The sequence below is a fragment of the Saccostrea cucullata genome, unplaced genomic scaffold (assembly GCF_032062105.1).
Source record: "Saccostrea cucullata isolate Sc308-1 unplaced genomic scaffold, CSIRO_AGI_Scuc_v1 ctg3299, whole genome shotgun sequence".
Taxonomy (NCBI): Eukaryota; Metazoa; Mollusca; class Bivalvia; order Ostreida; family Ostreidae; genus Saccostrea; species Saccostrea cuccullata.
Window position 1 is genome coordinate 28,341 of NW_026933449.1, and position 24,015 is coordinate 52,355.

A 24,015-nucleotide genomic window follows, 5' to 3' on the forward strand; every position below is an offset into this window, starting at 1 on the left:
ATTTCTGTAACATTTAAAAAATAAAATCAATAGTAGAAAAATCTTCTTTATTGACAAAGAAGACATTTTTCCAATTTTAGTCGTTGTCACATCATGCATTGACCTGTAGTAGAACAAACTTTGGTCTAGAAAAATATTTTTTCTTTGTTACCCAATGATCTTGTTTATATAGCTTAAGTAAATTTTGATGTGTTGGTCACAGATTACCGAATGAATGTAGGTTTTTAACTATAGATAGAGCAGATAGATTATATGTTATTTGCTGTGTGGGGGGAATTGGAGAAGAACTGATTTATTTCACTATATATGGAATTTTTAATTGCATTTTTTCAATGATGAAAAAGTTTACAAAGTGGAAAAAAATAATATTTTGCTAATCTGTTTAACAATGATAATAACTTGACCTTTTTTCATGGAAATTTGAAATTTACGTCATTTTTGTGACGTCATTGCTTATGAAAATATTCAGTGCCTTGAAGTCAGCATGTATCCCCCTGTTTTAGAACATGATGATTAAAGTAATTTTCCGCCAAATTTTGATTTGGGGGGCAAATATTGGTTATTACCAAATAAAGTCCTTTGAATCCCTTTGATTCTGGGGGATTTTGGAAATGAATCAGCTGTCCTCGAAAATGTTGGAAATAAATAATCTGTCCTTCACCGACATGAAAATAAGTATTAAATCTGACTCGGAAACCTTTGCCCCTTCCTTCAGAATCATCAAGTTTAACGGCAGGCGCGTAGCATCGTTTCTGAAAGTGGGGGGGGGGGGAGGGCCAGCCAGAGAAAAAGAAAAGGGGGGGGGGGGGCAACCAGACTTTCTATTAACATTCCCTATAAAAAAAAGTGCGCCCCCCCCCCCCCCCCCCGGTTGCTACGCCCCTGAACGGATGAAATATGTTGAATGTATGAACAAATTAATCAATCAATCTAAAATCAAAATCAAATCCTCTTTCTCTTTATGGAATCAATGCGATTTTATACGATCAATATTCTGATTAAAGCCACATGCTCCTCTCCCGATTCAAAAAAAAAAAGTTACGAATTTTCCAGGAACGGGTTAGCAAATAACCACGCACCTTGTGTAACATCCGGGTATCTTGTTGCTAGCAAACAATATGGCGGGCTGCATGTACTTTCCAACTTGAACTTCAGAGATAATTTGCACTGTTTTTTAATTAAATTCCCTTCGCAAAATGGCAAACATGGCAGCTTCAATGAAGGGCCAAAAGCCCGAACTAAAGTTTTATCTTCGTTCGAACAAGCTTCCAGATATATACGAGGTAGGTATTACCTATAGAGGGACAAGTTGAAAAAATGCCTGGACTTTTCATTATTTGAAAGTTGGACTGCGGAAAAATGAAGGAAAAAAACACACCTCTTTAGCTGCAAATATATTCTATATTCTTGAAAAGAATTAAAAGGAACAATTTTTGATAGTTTTTTTTTATGTCGCTTCTAATCTTGGCCGTCTAGGACACAAAATGACAAATTGATTTATCAAACTTTCATACTTCTTCGTCATTGTAATTGATTGAAACACAATAGGATTAAATGCTTTGATATTTTTTATTCCATATACTGTAAACATTTTACATTTGGCTGTGTATTCTTTTGGCGAAACGCAGTAACCGCTAAATCAAGTACAACGCTAAATGTCTTGCACATATACACATAAATAAGAATATGAAGAAATGCGCTTAATCAAATCTACGCTAACTTATTAAAAAGTCAATTTATGCCAATTATCGTACATGCTAAATATAATACGTTTACAGTATACTTTTGAGGAAATGGAGGTTTGGGTTCGCATATCAGTGTTTTAGTCTTCAGTGAGAACATTTTGATATTGTTACAGGCTCTCCTCACAGGCCTAGCAATCATGTGTCCTGATGATCCACTTCAGTTTATCCTGGACAAGCTCAGAGGCCTGAAAGAAAATGGAATTGATGAACTCAACTGGTATTTGAATATTACAAATGCTTGAATGAATAGTTAACAATATAGGTTTTTGTTCTGTCACAATCAATTCTACAAAGCTAGGTAAAGTACTACACACACATATACTATATTATTTCAACTGGCAAAGTAATTTGTTTATAATTTTTTTTTTCAAAGAAGCTGTTAATACACCAGACACCAAATTGAAAATCATGTTGGACTTGGGTTAAGTTTGTGTGCACAATTTAAAAAAAAAATTATAATGCATTCTATATCTGTCAGTCACAACAGAAAAAGCATGACAAATGATCACTTGCATGTAAAACTTTTATGATGATGTTTTTAGGGATATGTTTGTGGAGGAGCATATGAAGCCTCCCAATAAAGTCATCACAGAAAGCAATCTGGAATTCATCTTTAACCTGGACGATGAGAGTATGATTGTAAGTGTTCCAGTGATTGTCTCATTAGGTGTTCAGTATTTTACACACTCAAATTTTTCTCCAAAACTTGATTTTGAAACGAGTCACCGAAATCCATTATTGAATGTAACATCTGAAATTTTATCTTTTATCATTGTTTATATAATAAATATAATTAATGTCAGCCAAATGATTCTTTCCATGATATTTTTTTCTTGGATTCAAAACTTAAGGGAATTTACTACAAAATGTTATGATATTTAGTGCAACACATGCAAATCTAAAGACTTGTAAGAAGTTTATTAATTTTTTTCATGCAATGAATTTTTATTAGGAATAAGTAGAACAGTAGATTTTGCTGTACAGATTTTATTTCATTTTGAGTTATTTCAGCTACGGTAACCTAGCTAGTAGAAAAGTTTGAAAACTTTTACTTTAATAATGCATGACAATACATTTTTCACTAAGAATATAAATGTATGATCATTGATGATTCATTTAATCTATCATGCTAACATGTTCTTCATTCAATTTATCGATGCACATTAAATATGATGGCTGTAAGCTCAAGTGCATAAAGAATTCGATTTACCCAAATCCATTACTTTATTATCAACATATACTAGCTAGTATTCATGACTGACTGCATGTTGAAATCAATTGAAAGTCAGATTTAACATCCGCTAGCTAATTTTGGCTTGATATAATGAAAATGAATTTAGTTTGTTCCATTCTTCTTACCATAAACAACTAGCTTAACTTTGGTATTATAACATAAAGAAATAAATCATGAAATGTTGTCAATCTAAAATGTAATGACGAACTTTATGCTTTCTTTCTATTATTTTTTTCCAAAAGGGATAGAGCACAGGATTTTTTGTTTGATTAAGTTTTATCCACTCTTTAATTCTTATAATTTTTGAAATATTTGTTTTAGGTGATTAGTTAAATGATTTCAAATAATGCAATTTATCTATGTGATTGAATCAAAAATTATAAACTATTTAAAACAATTTATCAAATTGTTCATTCATTTTAATATTTTTTCCCCACTTTTAGGATGAAAAGGACATGGTACAATTGATACACAATCATTAAACTTTTCAAGACATATATCTATTTTTTCCATAATCGCTTTACGCTTAACACAAAAACCAAATATATTACATGTATTATGTTCCTAAGTCTTTGATAGGTACTTTATTTAATAATTATGATAAAAACTTTTCCTGTTAGAAAATTATTTTAAAAAATTATATAAATATCTATTTAATCAATAGCTTAATATGTAATTTTTTTTTTAAATTAACAATTATATTATTGATCAGCTCAAATTCAATGCTTTCATTTAATATTACACTAAAATCTATACATGTTGTACGTGTACATACATTGATTATTACTCGTGTGTATACTTTTAAACTAAATTTTATCTGAACTAATGATGAACAAAAGACCATTTACAAAGGACAATAGCTTGATTAACCAGCTGCTCACATCTTCCCTTTATTCTGCACATTGACTTAATATATGTAACTATATAGCTTATCATTCAATATATAGTATATTCTTGACACAGGTGAACAGGGCAATATTAATACATGTAATATGGTGAAAATTCAGGTTTGCATTTTTTTAATAGAACAGGGTCAGGTAATTCATTTTTAGAATATAATTATTTAACAGGAAACATATTGTAGTGACTACATGCATGCTACATGTTTCTTTAAAATCCTGATTATCAAGCATAAAAATCTCAGGAGGGTAAATCCGAGGGTTTGCCTTTTCCTATGCCCTTCATCTAGGTTTAGAAGAAACAAAGGTTGAGGGAGGGGGTAAATAGCAATCTAAGAATCCATTAATGCAGTAACATTTATATGTTACTCTAGCTACTATACATTATATTGACTGCTTGGTTTTGTTTGGTGATCAGCAACCATCCAACATCAACATGACGGACTTGACTTAATACCGTAGATAGCTAGTTTGAATGCTGTATTAATTTGTAGCCTGAATTTTTGTAGGATTTTATAGACATTCCCGTCAACATTCAGAGAGGACAGGGGTATTTTGGTGGCCGATTTGAAGGCATTACAAAGAGCCGTACAATCTGGGTCTGCTCTGCTCTTAAGCTTTATACTTGTCGTAATTTCTCTCACCTCACACCTATGGAATCATGGTGTCCATCTCTCATTTAACTCATCTCATATGTCGGGCTGCAAACTGACTTTTTGTGAAGAGTTGTGTTCAAAGAGTTGATCAATGTGCCATTTTCTAAAAGAAAGCATTAAAAAAAATGAGATTTTGTTCTGTTAAATAATATCTGAAGTGATGTGAATTTTTGTGATTACAATATAATAGTTAATGCAGGTTCATTATTACGGTTCTAAATATTATGGATGTTAGAAAAGACAAAGTTGAAGAATTGTGTGTTTTCTTCATTTAATATAACACCATCATGAAAAATTGTTGAGTGATAAGCATGATTTTGGTTTCATTGAATTAATTCATTAACAAGAAGGGGTGGGTTTTGGGGTAGGGGCAAAGAATTATGCAGTGTTGCAGCCTTACATTATTGACCAGCAGAGGAAACTTGCATGCGGAAATCACCCTTTAATTGCATGCATGGAACCATAGAGAGAATTGAGCATAGGAAATCACTTTACAGCTTTAGTTCCTTAACTTTCAGCACAAACAGATACATGCATGATTTGAAATTACTAGAGTTTTAGAAAACGGAGTTTGTATAATTTACCCAATTATCCCCTAGTAACATTTTATTGCAGATATGCTATAAATGAAGGAAATTTTTCCCCTTTGGCTTCCTTTAAAGTAAAATGTTAGATTATTTGACTTAATGTCAATATTCCCAATGCACTTATTGGTTACATTATAAATTCACAGTTCAAAACAATTGAAGCTTTAAAGAAAATGTTGCAAATGCATTAATTTTTATTATTAACTTTTAATACTTATTGTACTGTTACTAAGTTCATCAGTTTACTAGGTTAAAACACTACAGTTTATAAATGGCTTTTCTTCAAATTTTGTCAGTGAGAGAGAGAAAAGAAAGAGCCTGAAGTTTATGAATAATCTGAATGCTACATGCAATGATGCATTTATACATTGTATAGTGGACTACAGTAAAACTCGTTTAGTACGAATACTGAATTCACGGATATAGGGAAGTGATTTTGGATCCCCAACTATATGAATTTTATGAATTCCTTATATGAATATAACGAGTTACGGATATAGCGAAGTGATTTCATAGGTCCCTGTGACTTCGTTTAATAACCGAGTTTTTTTGTACATTGTTTATTAATTACGCTTGAAGAGATCTTGCATAAATTCCAAATAAAGCACTTTAGTAACAAATGATTTATCACTAAGGTATCCTAGCTTAAACATTGCCTGACATACAAATAAACACTTTTGCATACATGAGATAATAATGGAAATCAATAAATCAGTTAATTACCAACTGAATTATTAAAGAAAGACATACTAGGTATAGATTAATTACCAGCATAATAGTGATTTCATATTTTAGACAAAAGAAATAAACAAAATTTAACTATTTACGTTCAGATTTTTCCTGATAAATACATACATACAGACATACATACAGGCTTGCCTCCTCAGTTAAGTCAGCTCTTCTCTGGTGTCTTTGGTTTCCTGTCACATGACTTGTCTACTCAGGGTCTGGCGTGCTCTTCAAAATTTCTCTAGCAAAAGCAGGAGGTTCTTAATATCCTCTACTTAATATAGAACCATGGTCTCCCCTAGTTTTTAGATCCCTGAAAGAGTTATGGCCCTTTGTCATCACTGGTAGTCACAGTGAGGAGCTGTAGTAGAGGATTATAGGATAACAGCAAAGGATTATGGGATATATATCTTTCTCTGTCCAGATTATTCTTTTTCGTAGACCCAGCAGATAATAGGCAGATTAACAGAGTTTTTTTTTTTTTTTTTTTTTTTTTAGATATAGAAGAATTAGAAGTGTGATAGAGGTGGGGGACTTCCACTAAATCAATAAAAACAAGTGCTTGTTCATGTCTTATAGTTACTTTGATTAAAGAAATGGCAGTCATTAAATATTAACAAAGATATTGTGTTTGTTAGGTTGTAGTTATAGTGTCTGAGGGATTCAGGTAAATTGTAATTGTACCCGGTATTGATTTTGTGGACAGAATGTAATTTAGTCCCACAAGCAGTTAATTCTTGTAGGGAAGGAGGTGTTCAGATAGTCCAAATAGAGTTAACTGGAATTGTCACATAAAAGATTTTTCGGCCAAATATATTATAATATACAGATTATTGCATTATCTGGAATTTATAAAATGTCAGAATCACAAAAAGTAAGTGGAAAAAATGATTAATACCTATATATTATATAAATTGCACAGGAATATTTATGAAAATGTTTAAAATTTTATTATAAAAATTTTCATATATTTTAGAGGTGCAATAAAAATTAATATGCATATTATATACTGATCAATACACATGCATGTATTCATTTATTCAAATAAAATACTAGTTATTTTTTCTAATTTAATTTCAATTTTAAGTTATGAACATTTAAAAAAGTAAAAAATTATCAGTTTTATTTAACTTTTTTGGTTACTTTGTGTTTTTAATTTTTTCCTTAAGTTTATGGTTCTTGGATAAATTTATTTCTGTTTTGATTTTAATGACATGTAGATGTATCATTTCCCATTTTAATTTACATTTATTAATCAAGTATCTATAAATCATTCAATGCAAAAATCTAATTCTTGATTTATCTGATTTCTGTAGCCCACCCCAGAAATGTACGCCACAGCCTACGGCCATTACAACATGAGTCTTAAAAACATGTGCTTCAGGTAGGTTGGATTTGTTTTATTTAAATGATTTCTTCTTAAAAATTAATTTTTTCCTTTCTATTTTTAAAGTTTCATAGAAATACTAATAATTTAAAGGCCTGATAAAGATGGGGTGCAATTGGTACCAATAAGAATTCCTACCAAAGTACAGTTTAGAACTATTGCTGATAAACTGATAGTTTGAGTATTCCTGGCCAGTAATAACTATTATAATATTGTTTATAGAGAATCGCTATTTTCTATGGGAAAGGTTAATTTTTCAGTGCCTGGATGCAGTATTATTTGCACAAAAAGAAGAAGAAGAGGGCCATGGAGAAGAAAATGCAGCGAGCAGCACTACACCACGCCCATAGAATTCTGAGAGTCCACCTCAATGTGTGGAGGGTGAGACAATACCTTAAGTATAGTCTAAGCTTTAATAACTCAACAGGCTTATAAACAAAGAGCTATTACATTGAAACTTCTCAAAGCTGGCAACCCTGAAAACCTTCACCACTTCCAAAAAAATCAGCCCCACCTTTTCAGTTGTTTGATTTAACCTCAGATAACCAGCACTTGATCATCTAAACTGACCACTTGGTCTGTTCCAGACAGTGGTCAGCACAGAGACACTTTACTGTATTATATATATCTATAGTAACAAAACGAAGTGTTTCATTATCATAGTCATATTGGACAAAAAAGTCCTTTTATCTTACTAGTATACATTGCTGAATGTGATAATTTTTTTTTATTAAATAAATATACTTGCTTTTTCATTTAATATAATACAAAATAATGATGTAAAATATTTTAGGACTGGTTGAGATACAGAAAGGGATGCCAGGCCAGTAAGTTATAACCATAATTATTATACCTCTACTGATTTTTTCTTATGTAAAAGTTGTAGGCAGTAAGATGGGAATAATTCCCTAGAAATTTCTGTGAATGGACTAATCCCCGTGCGTTAGTCAAATGAGCTAATCCCTGCTTCGGAAGCTAATTCCCCAGTCATCCATTATCCTCAAGATTTTACTTTTGTATTGGTCTAATATGTTCATGGACTAATCCCCCCTGCATTAGTCCAGAAGCTATTTCCCGTCATTCATAATTCCCTTTTTTTTAATACTTTTGTATCGGTATAATAAAACAGTTAAAAAGTATATCATTGAGGGAGTTAGTAAGATTCCAGTTCCCCTCTTCCTGGACTATTTCCCTCGGCTGCACCTCGTAAAATAGTTCTGACCTTGGGGAACTGGAATTTTGCTAACTCCTCCCTCAATGATATACTTTAACTGTATACTGTAAATTAAAATATGATGTAAAAGAGTAATGTTCTGTTCTTAATAAACATAGTGTTTATGTATAATTGACATTTAGAGTTTTAGCTATGATATCTAGCTCAAACCTATCTCAGATTGTATTGTTGACCCCACAGTGATTAAGATTCATGTTCTGGGGTTTAACTGTATGAGAGCAAAGTGAGTATTTATTTTAGTGGCGTACCACAAGTTGAAGAGGATCTACTTTGTTAGTGTTGGAATTGTTCTCTTCCGAGAATGGCGGGCTGTAGCCAAGCGCAATAAGGACCAGAGGGAATACTTTGAGGTAAAGCAAACACCCCCCTCCCTTATCTTGTATATGTACATGTCCTAAAGCTTGATTTTTAAAACTACTGTATGAAACAATATAATGGTTTCACATTTTGTTTTTCACTTCTACAATGTTTAAACTTTTTGGAATTTAGAGCAAGTTTATGTTTTGTTACTAAAAATAGTAACAGAGCACTTTATTTTGATATGAATATTTTTTAAAAGACAGATTTGAGAATGCATGTGTCCTGAGAGCAGTAGTGCTTCTAGTAGCAATTTTAAGGAATCTGAATTATTTATTGTATGAATATCTCAAAGGTCTTGTGAATATGAAAAGCTTAATTTTTTTATATAAATTTTACGGCTGTGTGAAAAAAGTTTGAATTCAAGAATTATATTTTAATTGTTTAAAATCTAAATATTAAATGTAAGAGGAATCACTTCTAACTGCTAAATTATCAATATTTTAAATATATTTTGATAGTGCTATCTTTTTAAGCAGTATAATCGGTTTGTTTATAAATATAGCCAATCAAAATGTCCGACACATTTAACCCTGACCGTCTGTTCTATTTTTTGGTACACAGATGACACTGGTCAGTAAGACACGTCTTGGTGTCGTTTGGACTTTGGGCTTTGATTCTCAGTTTTATTTTTTAGACCTAAATGGGCTGGCTGATAAACTAACCGCTCAAGAGTTCTCACCCTTTGCTACTGGTTTTGGGTTTTTAAAATCTAACATAATATAAAATCATTTACTTAATTAATATAATTCATAGACAATTTCTCTTGTACTTTTGTTTGTCATATGAATTGAAATGTAAAATTGTTAAAAGATGCAGATGCAGAACATAAGAAAACCAAAAAAAATTCACTTATTTGATAAATCAATTTCTTTTGAAACTTAAATGACTCATTAAAATTCATGTTTTTTTTTTTTATTTTCAAGATATGTCATATAAATAAGACAAGTTACATGTAATCTACCAAAAGTTGAAGTAAGATTAAACTACAGTAAAAATCAATATTACCTTTTTATATACACATGAACATGTATATAATACTTTCTTGAGTCACTTATATATTTTAATGCAGTTTACTAATAACTCCTCGCAAAGAATCCCTACCTCAAAATTGTATCATATATATTTAGACATTCTTATTTCATTTGCTGTATATAACTTAGTTAGCAAAATATAAAGAAATGCTCTAGGAGAAAGGAAGCACAGCTTGTACTTCCTTTTAGTAGTGGGGTCAGAGGTCAGCTATATATAGGTCAATTCCTGTCTGTTGGAAATCCCATTTGGTTTTGCTTGATATCCATGCCAGCAGGGCGTTATAAGCACTGTATTTTGTTATTTGAATGTTAAGTTTTTGTTTGTACTCTAATTTTGACGGTGGCGCTCTCACATTTCACTTTTTAAAGATCAGCCTGCGGGTAATGTTGTTTTTACTTTGATGTACAACGTAATGCTGCTTGACACTGCATGCTGTGAATTAGCTTGATTAACCTGCGTGCTGCGTAAAAATAAAAACTTTAAAAATGTTCACGTTTTAGGGATTTTTAGAACAGTAGCAGATTCAATTACCAAATAAATGTAGCTGATTTTGATTTTTTTTTTCCACATCAATTTTGAGTAGTTTCATTAGATTTTTGTTTATAATTTACAATTTTTAAGACAAATGTAGATTGAAAAATGTCCTGTAAATTTAACTTAGCCAGAATAATAAGAGTATATTACATGTATGCTCTATGAAAACAAATTTGTTTGTTTGTCATACATGTTAAAACGTAAATTGTTCAGAAAATATCTGTATCTTTTTTATTTTTTGTAAAAAAAAAATTTAATTTGTAATGAAAATTAAGAAACTCAAAACACAATTTCCCCATTCTATCCCTAAATATCTGTGTGAATGTGGTAATGCCCTTATTCCCTTTTATATAGACTCCAATGTTTGACCTGCTGAATTCCTAAAAAAATAACCCACACCCTTTTACCTTCATTTCCCAAATTTATTACCTTACTCTATTTTTAACATTTCTTCATTGATATAAAATGAATAATATATCTTATGCATAAGAACTTGCATGGTAATTTCTAGTAAACTATTAATTACATGTACAGTAAAAATATTTGTAGTTGAAATATATGTTTCTAAATAATTTTATGTTTATGCAAAAATTCACAAAATAATATTCATATAATAGGCATGAATAAAATTTAGAGAAATACATATAGTTTATAAGTCTATGTATGTAATTTTTTTGGGCTTAATTTGTCAAATGCTCAGCTTCATGAAGAATAGATGCGCTTAATTGACAAACACAGATGAAATTGCAAATTTTGTGCGCATAGCTGCCGCTAAATTTTACAGCATGCATTGAAATTTTTATTACTGTTTAAAAAAAGACCAAAAAAATGTATATATACATATATTCAATATTGACAAATATTACAGTGCAAGTTATCTCCCCTCCAAACTTCATGATTTATCTCCTCTTTATTCTTTAATTTTCCCTTTGAACTTTCTGCTATATCTGTCAATATTAGCAAATTCCCTGATTGTTTTTCTTATAATTTAATCAAATGTAATTAATTGTGATCATTCTGACAAGATTAAGGAATATTTAATGAACCTGCTTAATTTAATTCAAATTAATTCATTTGAAGTATATTTTGTTTAAGTCATTTAAGATATTTATCTCCAGTTATACACCCTCAAAAGCAATAATTGTCACAAAAACTAAAGTCTTTTGAATTATATTCACCAGAAATATATGTATTCAGGAATATCAATTTCAGTCTCAAATGCTTAATATCATATTCATACATGTATATATACTAACAATGAATGAGGGTTTATATATAACTGACCAATGAAAAGTGATTTACCTCTGGTTACCTTGACTACAGAGACTGGAGAGGGGGGAGAATGTGGATGATGAAGAGACATTTGGTCAGGGAGATGGGGATGCACAGGACAAACTCTCTGGACAGCTGGGCATAGAACTGGCAGTAAAGGTACAGTACTATAAAATCCAGGGGAAATTCATGGTCAACGTATGGTAATTCAAAGAACAAGTAGAAATGTGTGGCCAAAATATATGTTTTTGTGAAACAAAGGCTAAGTTTGTGGTCAGAATTTTAGTATTGTGTAAAAAAAAAAAATATGGTATCACCCAGTTTCATACTTCCATGCAACGGATCACACTTTTGGATCACCCTTTCATGTTATAAATGTGCTTTATAAGATTAGTACATTTTGTTGATGTACCTTTATTTACCTTGATAGGTATTTAGTTTCCTGGACATTGCTGACCTAGCCAGGTGTGCCTGTGTGTGTAGATCCTGGAAAGTCATTGCCTACCACTCCTCTCTCTGGAATAGGGTAAGTCATGCTCAAATAAGATCTCTCTGGAATAGGGTAAGTCATCAAAGTCATCAAGGAATATTGTAAGTCATCCACAAATTAGATCTCTGTGGAATAGGGTAAGTCATCCTCAAATTAGATCTCTCTGGAATAGGGTAAGTTATCCACAAATTAGATCTATCAGGAATAGGTTAAGACCTCTACAAATTAGACCTCTATGGAATAAGGTAAGTCATCCACAAATTAGCTCTCTCTCTCTTGAATAGGATAAGTCATCCACAGACTAGATCTCTATGGAATAGGTTAAGTTATTCACAAATTAGATCTATCAGGAATAGGGTAAGTCATCCACAAATTAGATCTATCAGGAATAGGGTAAGTCATCCACAAATTAGATCTATCAGGAATAGGGTAAGTCATCCACAAATTAGATCTATCAGGAATAGGGTAAGTCATCCACAAATTAGATCTATCAGGAATAGGGTAAGTCATCTACAAGTAAGATTTTTCAGGTATAGTTTAAATCATCCACAAATTAGATCTATCAGGAATAGGATAAGTCATCTACATATAAAATCTATCAAGAATAGGTTGAGTCATCTACCAATAAAATCTTTTAGGAATAAGGTAAATCATCCTCTTTAGAATGGGATAAGCAACCTTCTCTGAATTGGACAAGTCTTCCACAAATATGATCAATAAGTCAACCCACTCTAGAATAAGTAAATTCATCCACTCTGAAATAAGTTCAGTTACAGTACCGACCAGACCCAACCTGACACCCAAGCAGTCCCAGAAAGCAGTCCCCGGGACTGCTTTGGGACTGCTCTGGGACCGCTGTGGGACTGCTCTGGGACCGCTATGGGACTGCTCTAAAAAGCAGACCCAGCAGTCCCAGCTGTCCCTGGGACTGCTTTCTAGGACTGCTTTGTTCACTCATGTGTGAAAAAGGTTCTGAGTGACATGATAGCTCCGCCCCTTGTGTATTCTGAATTTGCAGACTCCCAGTTGTTTTGTTTACTTGCAGCAGAAAGGAGTTTAAACTAGTAAAAAAACAAGGATTTCTTACAATCTTTTGATAAGTAGAGGTTATTATAATTAATTAGTATTTACAGAGACTGTAGATTTACTCAAATTTAATTTTTTTAAATAAAGTTAATTAATAAATAAAAAAGTCAGGAGAAGATTTTTATCCCTAAAAATAAACTACAGGTTTATTAGAAAAAATATCTATATGTAGGCCTATTTTTAATTTATGTAAAATTATGTGCACTCAAAATTTGCATTGGCACTATTTAAAAATAATCATTACAGTTAGATATAGGATTTTGATTTGAAAAGCTGAATGTTTTACGAGTACCATGCTAAAAAAAATATTCAATGCAACCCTCAAATAAAGCCTAACAATTCATAAAATGTCCAGGAAATAAAATTATGCTACCATTCTTCCATAACTTAAATAATATGAATAATCATTGGGAAATTTATTAATGAATAACCCGTAGTTTTTAATTTATTTACAAGTTATCAAAAGAGAAGATTTATTTTATAAATAAACAGTTGAAAATACCGGGAATTGTTATTTATTTTTTGTTTTCTTTGCTTGTGTTTAGCTGGCCGATTAATGTTTGTTAAATGGTATCAACACCCGTGGATTCAATCGCTTTAGGGCAGAAATTCAGTGCATGTTATTTGGGTGTACGTATCAGCGTTTCGCATCATTGAACATGCTGGTCAACAATGACCCTAATTTCAATCTACCGGTACATGTACGTAATGCAAAAAAAGAATTGTGTATGAATTTCTTTGAGGGTTAATTAATTTTGAACATACTCTAAGGGTTCCATTCTGGTGATTTACAGATGTACATTTTAACATTTACAAATCAAACACTTAAAACTGAGTGTCATGAGATAGAGAAATTAATGATAATTAAATTGACATGTCAGTAAAAATAATCATGACTGAAAAATAATTCTTGGCAAAATTCCTTTTGAGTATCCCGATGGTATGGAAATTTGCCATATTACGATGAGATCTAATTAAACCTAATTCTTACTGGTGGAAAATAATTAATTCACGTTTACTTTTCTGTATAAAAGATAAATATGGGAAAGAGTATTAATCACGGATAATAAAAAATTGATTCGGAATTATTAATATACCCGATAATTGTGATTAAATATTCATGTTCAGTTTAATTCGTACATGTACATGTACGCGTGAAGCTTCTTCCTTCCATAAATATTAATTCAATTTGTTTCTATACGCGTACTGTTCATAAATGACCTCCGCATACATGTAAGGATTCCTGGCATACAACCCAGAATCAATTTCTACTGCCTTTTATAATGCCATTGTTTATTGCAAATCTCATTTCTGAGTTAGCTCCGCCCATTAAATTAATAAACCCCGCCCACTGGGACTGCTGGGACTGCTTTCTGGGACTGCTGGGACTGCTCTCTGGGACCGCTGGGACTGCTGGGACCGCTCTGGGACTGCTGTGGGACTGCTCTGGGACCGCTATGGGACTGCTCTGGGACCGCTGTGGGACTGCTTTAGCAGTCCCAGAGAGCAGTCCCCGGGACTGCTCTGGGACTGCTATGTGTCAGGTTGGGTCTGGTCGGTACTGTATATACTTTAGAATAGCTGGAGGAAGTAATCAACCATCATCCTCACTAAATATGGAATATCATCCACTCTGGAATAGGTTTAGTCATTAAAGAAAAGAAGAGTAAGTCATCTACTCTGGAATAGGTTCAGTTATCTGCTCTGGAATAGGTTAAGTCATCTACTCTGGAATAGGTTCAGTCTTCTACTCTGGATAGGTTCAGTTTCTACTCTGGATAGTTTCAGTTTACTCTGGAATAGGTTCAGTCTTCTACTCTGGATAGGTTCAGTTTTCTACTCTGGATAGTTTCAGTTTACTCTGGAATAGGTTCAGTCTTCTACTCTGCAATAGGTTATGTTATCCACTCTGGAATAGGGTAAGGATATGTACTCTGGATTAGTTCATCCAAAGACTGAAAGCTTTTTATTCACAGTTAATACATGTACTTCATTTAACATTAGATCTTAATGAAATGAATATGTTGCAACATTATGCAAGAATAATTTCATGTTGTGGAAATGTTACTATTAAGATAGTTAAAGACTTGTTCGTGAGATGCATTTATTTTTGCATAGAAATTGGTTAGTTATTGATGTGTTTATCATAATCATAATATTAAAGGGCTGGCTTAAGGCTAGTAATAAATATTTTCTCCTTTCTTTTTCCAGCTGGATTTTAGTAAAGTGAGAAACAGGTAAAGTATGCATACTTGAATGTAATTATGATTTGTTTTTTTTTTAAAAATATCCAAGACTACTTGTATTGGAAAGAGTTTATATCAAAGATTTTTTTTCTCTCCTCAAGGTTGAAGTTGCATGCACTTAATTTACTGTTCTCTGTGTTTATAAAAAATAGGCATTAAAAATTAAATTAAAGAGATATTGTCTGAAAGTGTTTCACAATCCCTTCCCTATGCAGTTAATAAGATTCAATTACTTCTGATATTCTAATATCACATATAACTTTCATTTGATATTGCTTGGCATATCCAGTATAATTGTAGCATGTGATTTACCCTAATTTCTTAAGCAAAAAAGAACAGGAAATGAAATATTTGCTTTGATGTATTTAATTTCATAAACTTAAATCTAAGCCTATACAGTTCAAATAACTTATGCTTGATTCAAATATTTTTTTTATGTAACACCTTATGAATAATAAATTGATATTAATGCTTGAAGCAATATTAATTCAATATAATTCATTGGATGAGGAAATAAATTTACTGGGTTATGTGACATAATATAATGAAATCTTATGGGTGAGGGTAACAGGATAAGGTTTTGTAACTTTCTAAAAACAGCCATTACTAAGTTATTTCTCCATACATCTTTTATACCATTTGCAAAATTCTTGCCGTTTCTCTTTGTGTTGTTGTTAGCATTGTGAAAGTAGTGTTTCCCAAGTGTGATATAGACATTTGTAAACAGTTAATATGAAGTGAATCTCAGTGATACCTGACTCTTTATAATGCTAGGAATGGAATCTTTGTCTTGCAAAATACAGTCACATTATAGTCCTTCCATTTCCTACAATGTATGCAATAAAAATGATAACATTGACTCTTCATATTTTTAGGAATAGAATCTTTGTCTTGCAAAATACAGTCACATTATGGTCCTTTCATTATCATGCTATAAAAATTTTGATTTATTTTGTTTAAAATCAGAAATACTTCATTGTAAACTAATCTCCATGATGTGACTAAGCAGACAAATACATGTAATGTAAAGTTATTTCTGTCATTGTGATGGAAGTTAATTCAGTTAATCACTCCCACAATAGATGATTGGAAGCAAAGCTATGACATACAATTGAAAACAATATCATAATAGTATTTGAGACTTTACAGAGCTTCCATACTATAAAAAATTAAATTTACATGTAATTGTCATTGTTGTCAATAAACTTCACTCCCTACAAATACAGTTGTTTACATTTTTACCGTAATAAGATTATTTCATTTTCAAGAATCCCTTGTAAAACTTCTAGCATCATTTGACTACTTTTTACCCTGCCTCCCCTTGCACAATCAATAGAATCACATGTTTAATTTTAATATCAGTCATGGATGGGGTTAATATTGCATATTAACATGGACATTGAAACTAAATACACATGAACTTTATATGGACAAGACATAATCTACTACTTATAGGTTGGTTATTGCACAGCTGAAAACTAGTATACTTTGATACATGGATTTATTTCCTTCATTTTACGTTTTGAAATATATGTTTAAGTTAATACATCCCAGACAAAATTTTATCCTAAAATATATTTTCAAACTCATTCTTTTCATATACGTGTATTTATCATTCACATAGAAAATTTTCTTTCTTCTGGTTTTCAAATTGAAACAAGTTTTCAAAAATTGTTTTAAAAAGTTGCTAGTGTACAATGTTAGCCAAATTTTAAGGCACTTTGCTATCCAAAATCTTTGAAGTAAGTTGCACTGTATAAAATGTATTATGCTTAAATAATATAAGCCCCAGAGACAACTCTTTGATCAGGTCAAAGAACTGCAATAACTGTGTTGGTTTTTCCTTTTTATTTTTGGTGTGGATTTTTTCACTGGACCATATAGATTGGCCTATGGGTATGAGATATGTTATTGAAGCTATATGTTATCAGCCTTATGTATTTATCCACTGTATAACCTAACTCCAGAGAGTCAATTCTAGTGTAGTTTTCTACTCCTCTTAAAAACTCTATAATTTAGTGGTAATAGACTGTCCAAAATACAGTCATTATATTACCAGAAAAATGATGTTCTAGTGATGATAACTTAATCCTTTTCACCAAACCATTTATTAAGGCTATTCTTTATTCAGAGTTTTAAGTTCTAATCACTAAAATTATGGAGTTTTTGAGAAATACTTAAATGAATTCATTTCACAGGTGAAGGGGAAGTAACTCACAGCTTAATAAATCACAGTTATTGCCCTTTGTACATAATCTCTTTAGCAGCTTTCCTAGAGAAGACAGTGTATGGTTATTCACTTTTTGTGTCTCAGAGTATATGTCCTGTGAAAAGTAATGATGTACTTGTAAAATTTGTAGTGTACTGTTCTTGTGAAATGTCTTTCTTTTTTTGTAAAAAGTTAATGTTATTAACAAAGTCGGTAATTTAGTGGCTTAAACTTATCTTCAGATTTCTTTGATAAATTAAATATAGAAGCTTTTTAGATGTGCTAGAAAAATTGGAGGTTAAGAATTATTATTACTAAATGGCCACCAAATTTTTGCTTGATATAGATATGAATATACAAGTACATTTTTTGTATTAAAACAGCAAACTGCATTTCACATTTTTAAAGTGTAAAAAATAACTTATTCTTTAATTATTTCATTAAAAATTACTTGGAGCTTTAACATTTAAACTTAATAAAGGAATACAACACATTAAATTTTACCTATATTTAAACATGATTTCTTGTGCAGATAATTCACTTTCAGATTTATTTAGCTCACTTTTTATGGAGGTGTATTAGCCTAACTGTGTAAAATTTTAACAGCAAAACGAACCACTGATTTCATTTTTCATGAATTTTACCAACAGAGTGACGGACCTGGTGACTACTAAGCTCCTCTCTAAGTGTCGGCCCTACCTGATCCACCTCAGTATGCGGGGGTGTTCCCAGCTACACGCCCCCACCTTCGCGGCTCTCAGTGAGTGTAGGAATCTACAGGACCTCAACCTCTCAGAGTGCAAGGGACTGGATGTAAGTACTGCTAAGTTTGTAATTTAGTCAGTAGGATATTACATGCAGAGAAATTTTCTTCAACCTTTTTTTTGCACTTCATTATGGGTGGGCAAATTCAAATAAGACCAAATACAGACGGAATAGAACTTGAAGTTTGTATAATACATCTATGTATGGATTATTCAGAATGAGATGAAAATAATGTTCCTGTGTTTTAGTACATTGATTTTTTTCCTTTAGGATGAGTCTCTGAAGTTGGTTGTTAAAGGCTGTAAAATCATTCTATATCTTAACCTTTCCCACACATTTATAACAGATGCCTCCCTCAGGACCATATCCAAGTAAGTATAAAGGATACTGTCCCCTCCCTAAGAACAATATCTAGGTAAAAGTACTGTAGTAGATACTGCGGAAAAATTCTTGAATCCAATATAGTTAACGTCTTTTCCATCATAAGAAAAGTTTGCTGAGATTCTGTTCATCTCTCACTGTGAATATTTTCCCTTGTAAAAAATAAATTTATATTAACTCTGATTGCTACAACTCTAAGCTAATGGATAGATTTAAGCTGATTTTAATCATATTTGTAATCATATACAGATACTGTCACAATGTGCAGTACCTGAGTCTGGCCTACTGTAAGAAGTTCTCAGACCGGGGCCTACAGTATCTATCAGCCGGAAAATGTAGCAAGAAACTGGAGTACCTGGATCTATCCGGATGTCTACAGGTAACATGTTCTGCACAGCACTTACTGAAGTTATATAAAAAACAGACTCTTGGTAGAATTTTAAATGTTGCCATGATAAAACATATTGTGCACTGCCCAGACTGATTTTTCTGAAAGGACATAATGCTTTATGACTGATTCAGATAAAGTTTGTTTTATGATTTCAGATAACTCCAGATGGTTTTAAGAGTCTTTCACATGGCTGTACAATGCTGCAGACCTTAGTTCTGAATGAGTTCCCCACGCTGAATGATGACTGCATGATTGTGAGTACATGTACTAAGAGACTAAGAGCCTTTATATCAATGTTCGTACATTGTCAAAGTACAGTTGAACTTCAATCTGCCTCTTGAACACCCATATCTCAAATACCAGAACAATTTGAAGTGAGGTGGAAGTCCCAGTCTGATATAACTCTTCCAATATGGTACTTTAACCTCAATATCTTGAAAACTGGGATATCTTGAATTTTATTCTTGGTCCAAGGGTGTCGAGATAAGCAGTTTGAGTGCATGTACATTTTAAACCTGATCATTCATCATGAGGTAGATAATGTATTCCTTTCTGATCTTGTAGGCTATAGCTGCTAAGTGTACAAAGATTAACACTCTGTCTATCCTTGGGTCACCTCTGCTGACAGATGAGACATTCAAACGACTGGCCAACAACAGACATCTCAAAAAATTACGAATAGAAGGTACCAAATTCTGAAACTTGTGTAATACATGTGTTATATGATGAAAGATTAAATTGTCAGAATTTAATTAAAAAAATTAAATTATTCAAAGTTAGAGTCTGTCAGGCAAGATTTTATTTTAGGTTTCTTTGGGAAATTTCTTTTCCATAATTATGTTCTATCTGGCAGTGCATGACAATCTACTGTTAATTACAAAACAATTTTAAGTTGAACAACCCCCAGTAAACTATCACATGTTTACAGAAAATTTAATGCTTTAATGTATAGTACTCTAGATAATATCCCTTTTTTGCTGTATTTCAGGAAATCAGAGAATATCAGACCTTTCCTTGAAGGCGATCGGTAAAAACTGTACAGACTTAGAACACCTGTACTTGGCAGACTGCCAGAGACTGACCGACGCGTCACTGAAGGCCATCGCAAACTGTCCGAAACTTGTCGTCTGTAACATAGCTGATGTTGTCCAGTAAGACCCAGATTCTTTGATATACGAAATTCAAGAGTATTATATTCACATAATAAAGAGGTGGTAAAAAAGACAACAATGTTATTAATTCTGAAATTCAGCGAACTTAAATGTAGATGATGGAAAAATTTTACATCAAGATGATTTAGTCAATGATATTAAAACAAGCATATACATGTAAACTGAACTGCATTTCAGGTAATTTTTAGCTCTACTGGTGAGAGACTAGAAGAGCTTATGCGATAGTAATGCGTCCGTCGTCCGTCCGTCTGTCTGTCTGTCTGTAAACAATTTTTCAAAATGCTACTCCTCCTACAGTTTTGGTCCGATTTCAATATAACTTAGCACACAAGTAAACTACACTAATATACATAATTCTATGCATCGGATTTTGATTTCGATAAACGATGTTCCCGTGGATACTAAAAATAGAAATTTCTGTGATATTCTTTCGAAATGCTACTCCTCCTACAGTTTTGGTCCAATTTCAATATAACTTGGCACACAAGTATGCTACACTAAAATACATAATTCTGTGCATCGGTTTTTGATTTCGATGAACTGTGTTGCCGTGGTTACTTAAAATAGAAATTTCTGTGGAATTCTTTCGAAATGCTACTCCTCCTACAGTTTTGGTCCAATTTCAATATAACTTGGCACACAAGTAGACTACACTAATATACATAATTCTGTGCATCGGTTTTTGATTTCGATGAAAGGTGTTGCCGTGGTTACTAAAAATAGAAATTTCTGTGAAATTCTTTCAAAATGCGACTCCTCCTACAGTTTTGGTCCAATTTCAATATAACTTGGCACACAAGTAGACTACACTAAGATACATCATTCTGTGCATGGTTTTTTGATTTCGATGAACGGTATTGCCATGGTTACTAAAAATAGAAATTTCTCCTATAGTTTTGGTCCGATTACAATATAATTAGGCACACAAGTAGACTATACTAAGATACATAATTCTGTGCATCGGTTTTCATTTTGATGAGTGGCAAGGATCATTTTTCTATTTATTGCTGTTTTAAAGTTTCAAGTCCCAACTGCTACTTTTCTCTTCCTTTGATTTAAGTATAAACCAGTAGAGCTACAGTCTCGACAGAGACTTCTGGTTCATGTATGTTTTTTGGGACAAAGGAGATCATGCATCTCATATTTGATTTACTTTCCAGAATAACGAACACGGGGGTACAGAACTTAGCCGAGGGTACGTGTGCTGCTTCTCTGAGAGAACTGAACCTGACCAACTGTATACGAGTGGGAGATATGGCCATGTTTAACATTAGAAAGTAAGTCTTAATGATAACCATACTAAGGATTGGCCAATCTGTTAAAATATTCATCTGCAGATCTATATAAAAGAAAATTGGTTCAGAAGAGCATTGATGAGTGCTCTTTATGTTAAATCGGTTAAGACTTACATGGTACTTATAGACTTACAATTTTGTTTCTCAGGTTTAAAAATCTGGTGTACCTAAGTGTTTGCTTCTGTGAACACATCAGTGAGAAATCAGGAATAGAACTTCTTGGTCAGTTGCATGCTTTAGTTTCCCTGGATATTTCTGGATGCAACTGTTCTGATGAGGTAAGGGTGATTTTAAATGTGTCTAACATTGGTGTTGTACATGTTCCAGTTCTGTTATTTCCCTATACATTGCATGATATGATAATCTTTGCTAAAATGATGCCAGTGATATGACATTTTAATTTTGTTTATCTAAGGGTTTATCTTCATTGGGAAAATACAACAATCATCTGAGGGACGTAACTCTGTCTGAGTGTGCAGACATCACTGACTTAGGACTGCAGAAATTTACACAACAGTGTAAAGATATAGAGAGGCTGGACCTCTCTCACTGCAAGGTAATATAGAATTTTAAAAAATGTATATACATGTATTAATTTATTTATTTATGTTTTGTTTTCACAGTTGTGAGAATTGACAAATACATTAATTTTATAAAACCATTCATCAGATTATAATTAAATTCTAAAAACATTTTGGTTTATATTAGCATAAATTCTAGGGTTGCTATGTAGGACTTTTCTGTAGAGACACATGTACAATATGTCAATTTTAAGATGTGTTTTGTTAAGAATAAGATCTTCATAAATCCCTCATAAGCTTGTCACCTTCTCTTTCAGTTGTTAACAGACGGTGCCATAAAGAACCTGGCCTTCTGTTGTCGATATCTGACCTCCCTCAACTTAGCTGGCTGTAAACTGGTAAGTTATATGTCAAGACAAGATTACATTGTAAATATAAACTGAATCTTATTATATAATTAAATGCTTTCTCATTTGTTGCTTTGTTGGAGTGGGTTCTGATATATCAATACATTAATTGAAATAAATGATATTTATCTTAATTTTCCCCAAACCATGAAAGCTTGGCCACATGAAAAAAAAAAATGTAATTTTATGGCACACCTTTAATAAGCATACTTGCCTAAAAAATGTAGAGGAATCAAAACAATTGACTTGCAAATGAGAAATATCCTGTACTATTGTTTATTACAGATAACTAACCTGAGTATTCAGTACCTGTCTGGAGTTTGTCATCATCTTCACACCCTGGACATCAGTGGCTGTATCATCATCACGTAAGTCAAGCCACAGAGGGTTCAAATAAATAGGTTAGATCTTAACAGGTCATCCAGCTTACATAATATGTTAAAATACAGTTTATTTTTGTCTTTTATATCAGGTTTATATCTTTTTTTATTGGACACTGAATCTTTTCAGGTACCTGGATTGGATTACTAGCATTTTTAATTTTTGAAAAAAATATAGCAGATTCTTTGAATGTTTATCAAATGTTTAAAGTATCATAGTCATGGGGTGTGATAAATGCATGCATTCTTTCTTTCAGAGATAAGGCTTTGAAATATCTACGCAAAGGCTGCAAAAAGCTGAAGTATCTAACCATGTTATATTGTAAAGGAGTCACAAAGTACTTATAAGTTTTCTTCCTTATTTGCCTAAAAATTGCAGTACCATGAAAATATACAACTGAGGTTTATAGGAGTTCTTCCTTCTTTAACATTTTATAGTTTTGACTTTTATAATTATATGAGTTCTTCCCCTTAACAAAGCATTTTTTTTGTGACTTTTACAAAATTAACACAAGTTCTTCTCTCTTGTTAAGCACTTCCTTGTTGATTTTTACAGGCATGCTGCTATGAAGATGATGAGACACGTTCCTGCCTTAAAATACAGTGATGACGAAATACCAATCTATTATGGATATAAGTGAAACTGACATTTAATACATTGGCTTTTTCGTAAAAGGATATACCTTGTACCTCTGTCAACACATTTTTTGACTGTCAATAAGTCATTTGTTTGCTGAGAATGGACAAGGCAGATACATACACAAATCCAATATTGTTCATATCAGGACTAACTGCTGGTCCCAGACTATGAAAATTCAGAGTGAATTAATTTATATCCAGAAAAAAACTGATTCATTTTTCATGCTGTGATACATGTATTTTATAATGAATGTTTTCAACTTTGATGAATTTGAGAAACTTTATCAAGGGATGTTGAATGTTTTATCAAAAGCTGCATGATTTTTTGTAAAGACTTTTTTTGTAATGAAACATTTTTTAATTT

The 24,015-nt window shown here is 32.1% G+C and overlaps 1 protein-coding gene and 1 long non-coding RNA gene across 5 annotated transcripts; one reads left to right on the forward strand and one right to left on the reverse strand.

Moving 5' to 3' along the window:
* The first annotated feature begins 1,152 nt into the window (after positions 1 to 1,152).
* Positions 1,153 to 24,015, forward strand: LOC134238382 (F-box and leucine-rich repeat protein 13-like). 3 transcript variants are annotated; one of them, XM_062720517.1, is made up of 25 exons: positions 1,153 to 1,283; positions 1,859 to 1,962; positions 2,288 to 2,384; positions 4,388 to 4,477; positions 7,167 to 7,234; positions 7,498 to 7,618; positions 8,031 to 8,064; positions 8,712 to 8,821; positions 10,232 to 10,243; positions 11,721 to 11,828; positions 12,100 to 12,195; positions 15,457 to 15,482; positions 18,351 to 18,513; positions 18,736 to 18,836; positions 19,096 to 19,225; positions 19,393 to 19,491; positions 19,802 to 19,922; positions 20,226 to 20,388; positions 21,570 to 21,686; positions 21,853 to 21,982; positions 22,120 to 22,260; positions 22,543 to 22,623; positions 22,918 to 23,000; positions 23,270 to 23,350; positions 23,569 to 24,015. In XM_062720517.1, exons 1-25 carry the CDS (start codon positions 1,197 to 1,199, stop codon positions 23,651 to 23,653), a joined length of 2,448 nt encoding a protein of 815 aa, XP_062576501.1. In that variant the 5' UTR covers positions 1,153 to 1,196; the 3' UTR covers positions 23,654 to 24,015. The 3 variants fall into 3 exon arrangements, with proteins under 3 accessions (XP_062576501.1, XP_062576502.1, XP_062576503.1); XM_062720518.1 differs by lacking the exon at positions 10,232 to 10,243; XM_062720519.1 differs by lacking the exon at positions 4,388 to 4,477.
* Positions 1,847 to 6,175, reverse strand: LOC134238383 (uncharacterized). 2 transcript variants are annotated; one of them, XR_009985994.1, is made up of 3 exons: positions 5,993 to 6,175; positions 4,523 to 4,637; positions 1,847 to 1,930 (listed from the first exon to the last, which is right to left on the reverse strand). It is a non-coding gene; the product is annotated as an uncharacterized LOC134238383 (long non-coding RNA). The 2 variants fall into 2 exon arrangements; XR_009985995.1 differs by having other exon boundaries at positions 5,981 to 6,175.

What these genes read in the sequence shown, in the direction of transcription:
- LOC134238382 (XM_062720517.1), top strand. Translation starts at nt 1,197, where the DNA reads ATGGCAAACATGGCAGCTTCAATGAAGGGCCAAAAGCCCGAACTAAAG. An exon ending in TCCACCTCAATGTGTGGAGG is followed by an intron (nt 7,619 to 8,030) that starts GTGAGACAATAC and finishes AAAATATTTTAG; the next exon opens with GACTGGTTGAGATACAGAAA. An exon ending in AACATAGCTGATGTTGTCCA is followed by an intron (nt 20,389 to 21,569) that starts GTAAGACCCAGA and finishes TTTACTTTCCAG; the next exon opens with AATAACGAACACGGGGGTAC.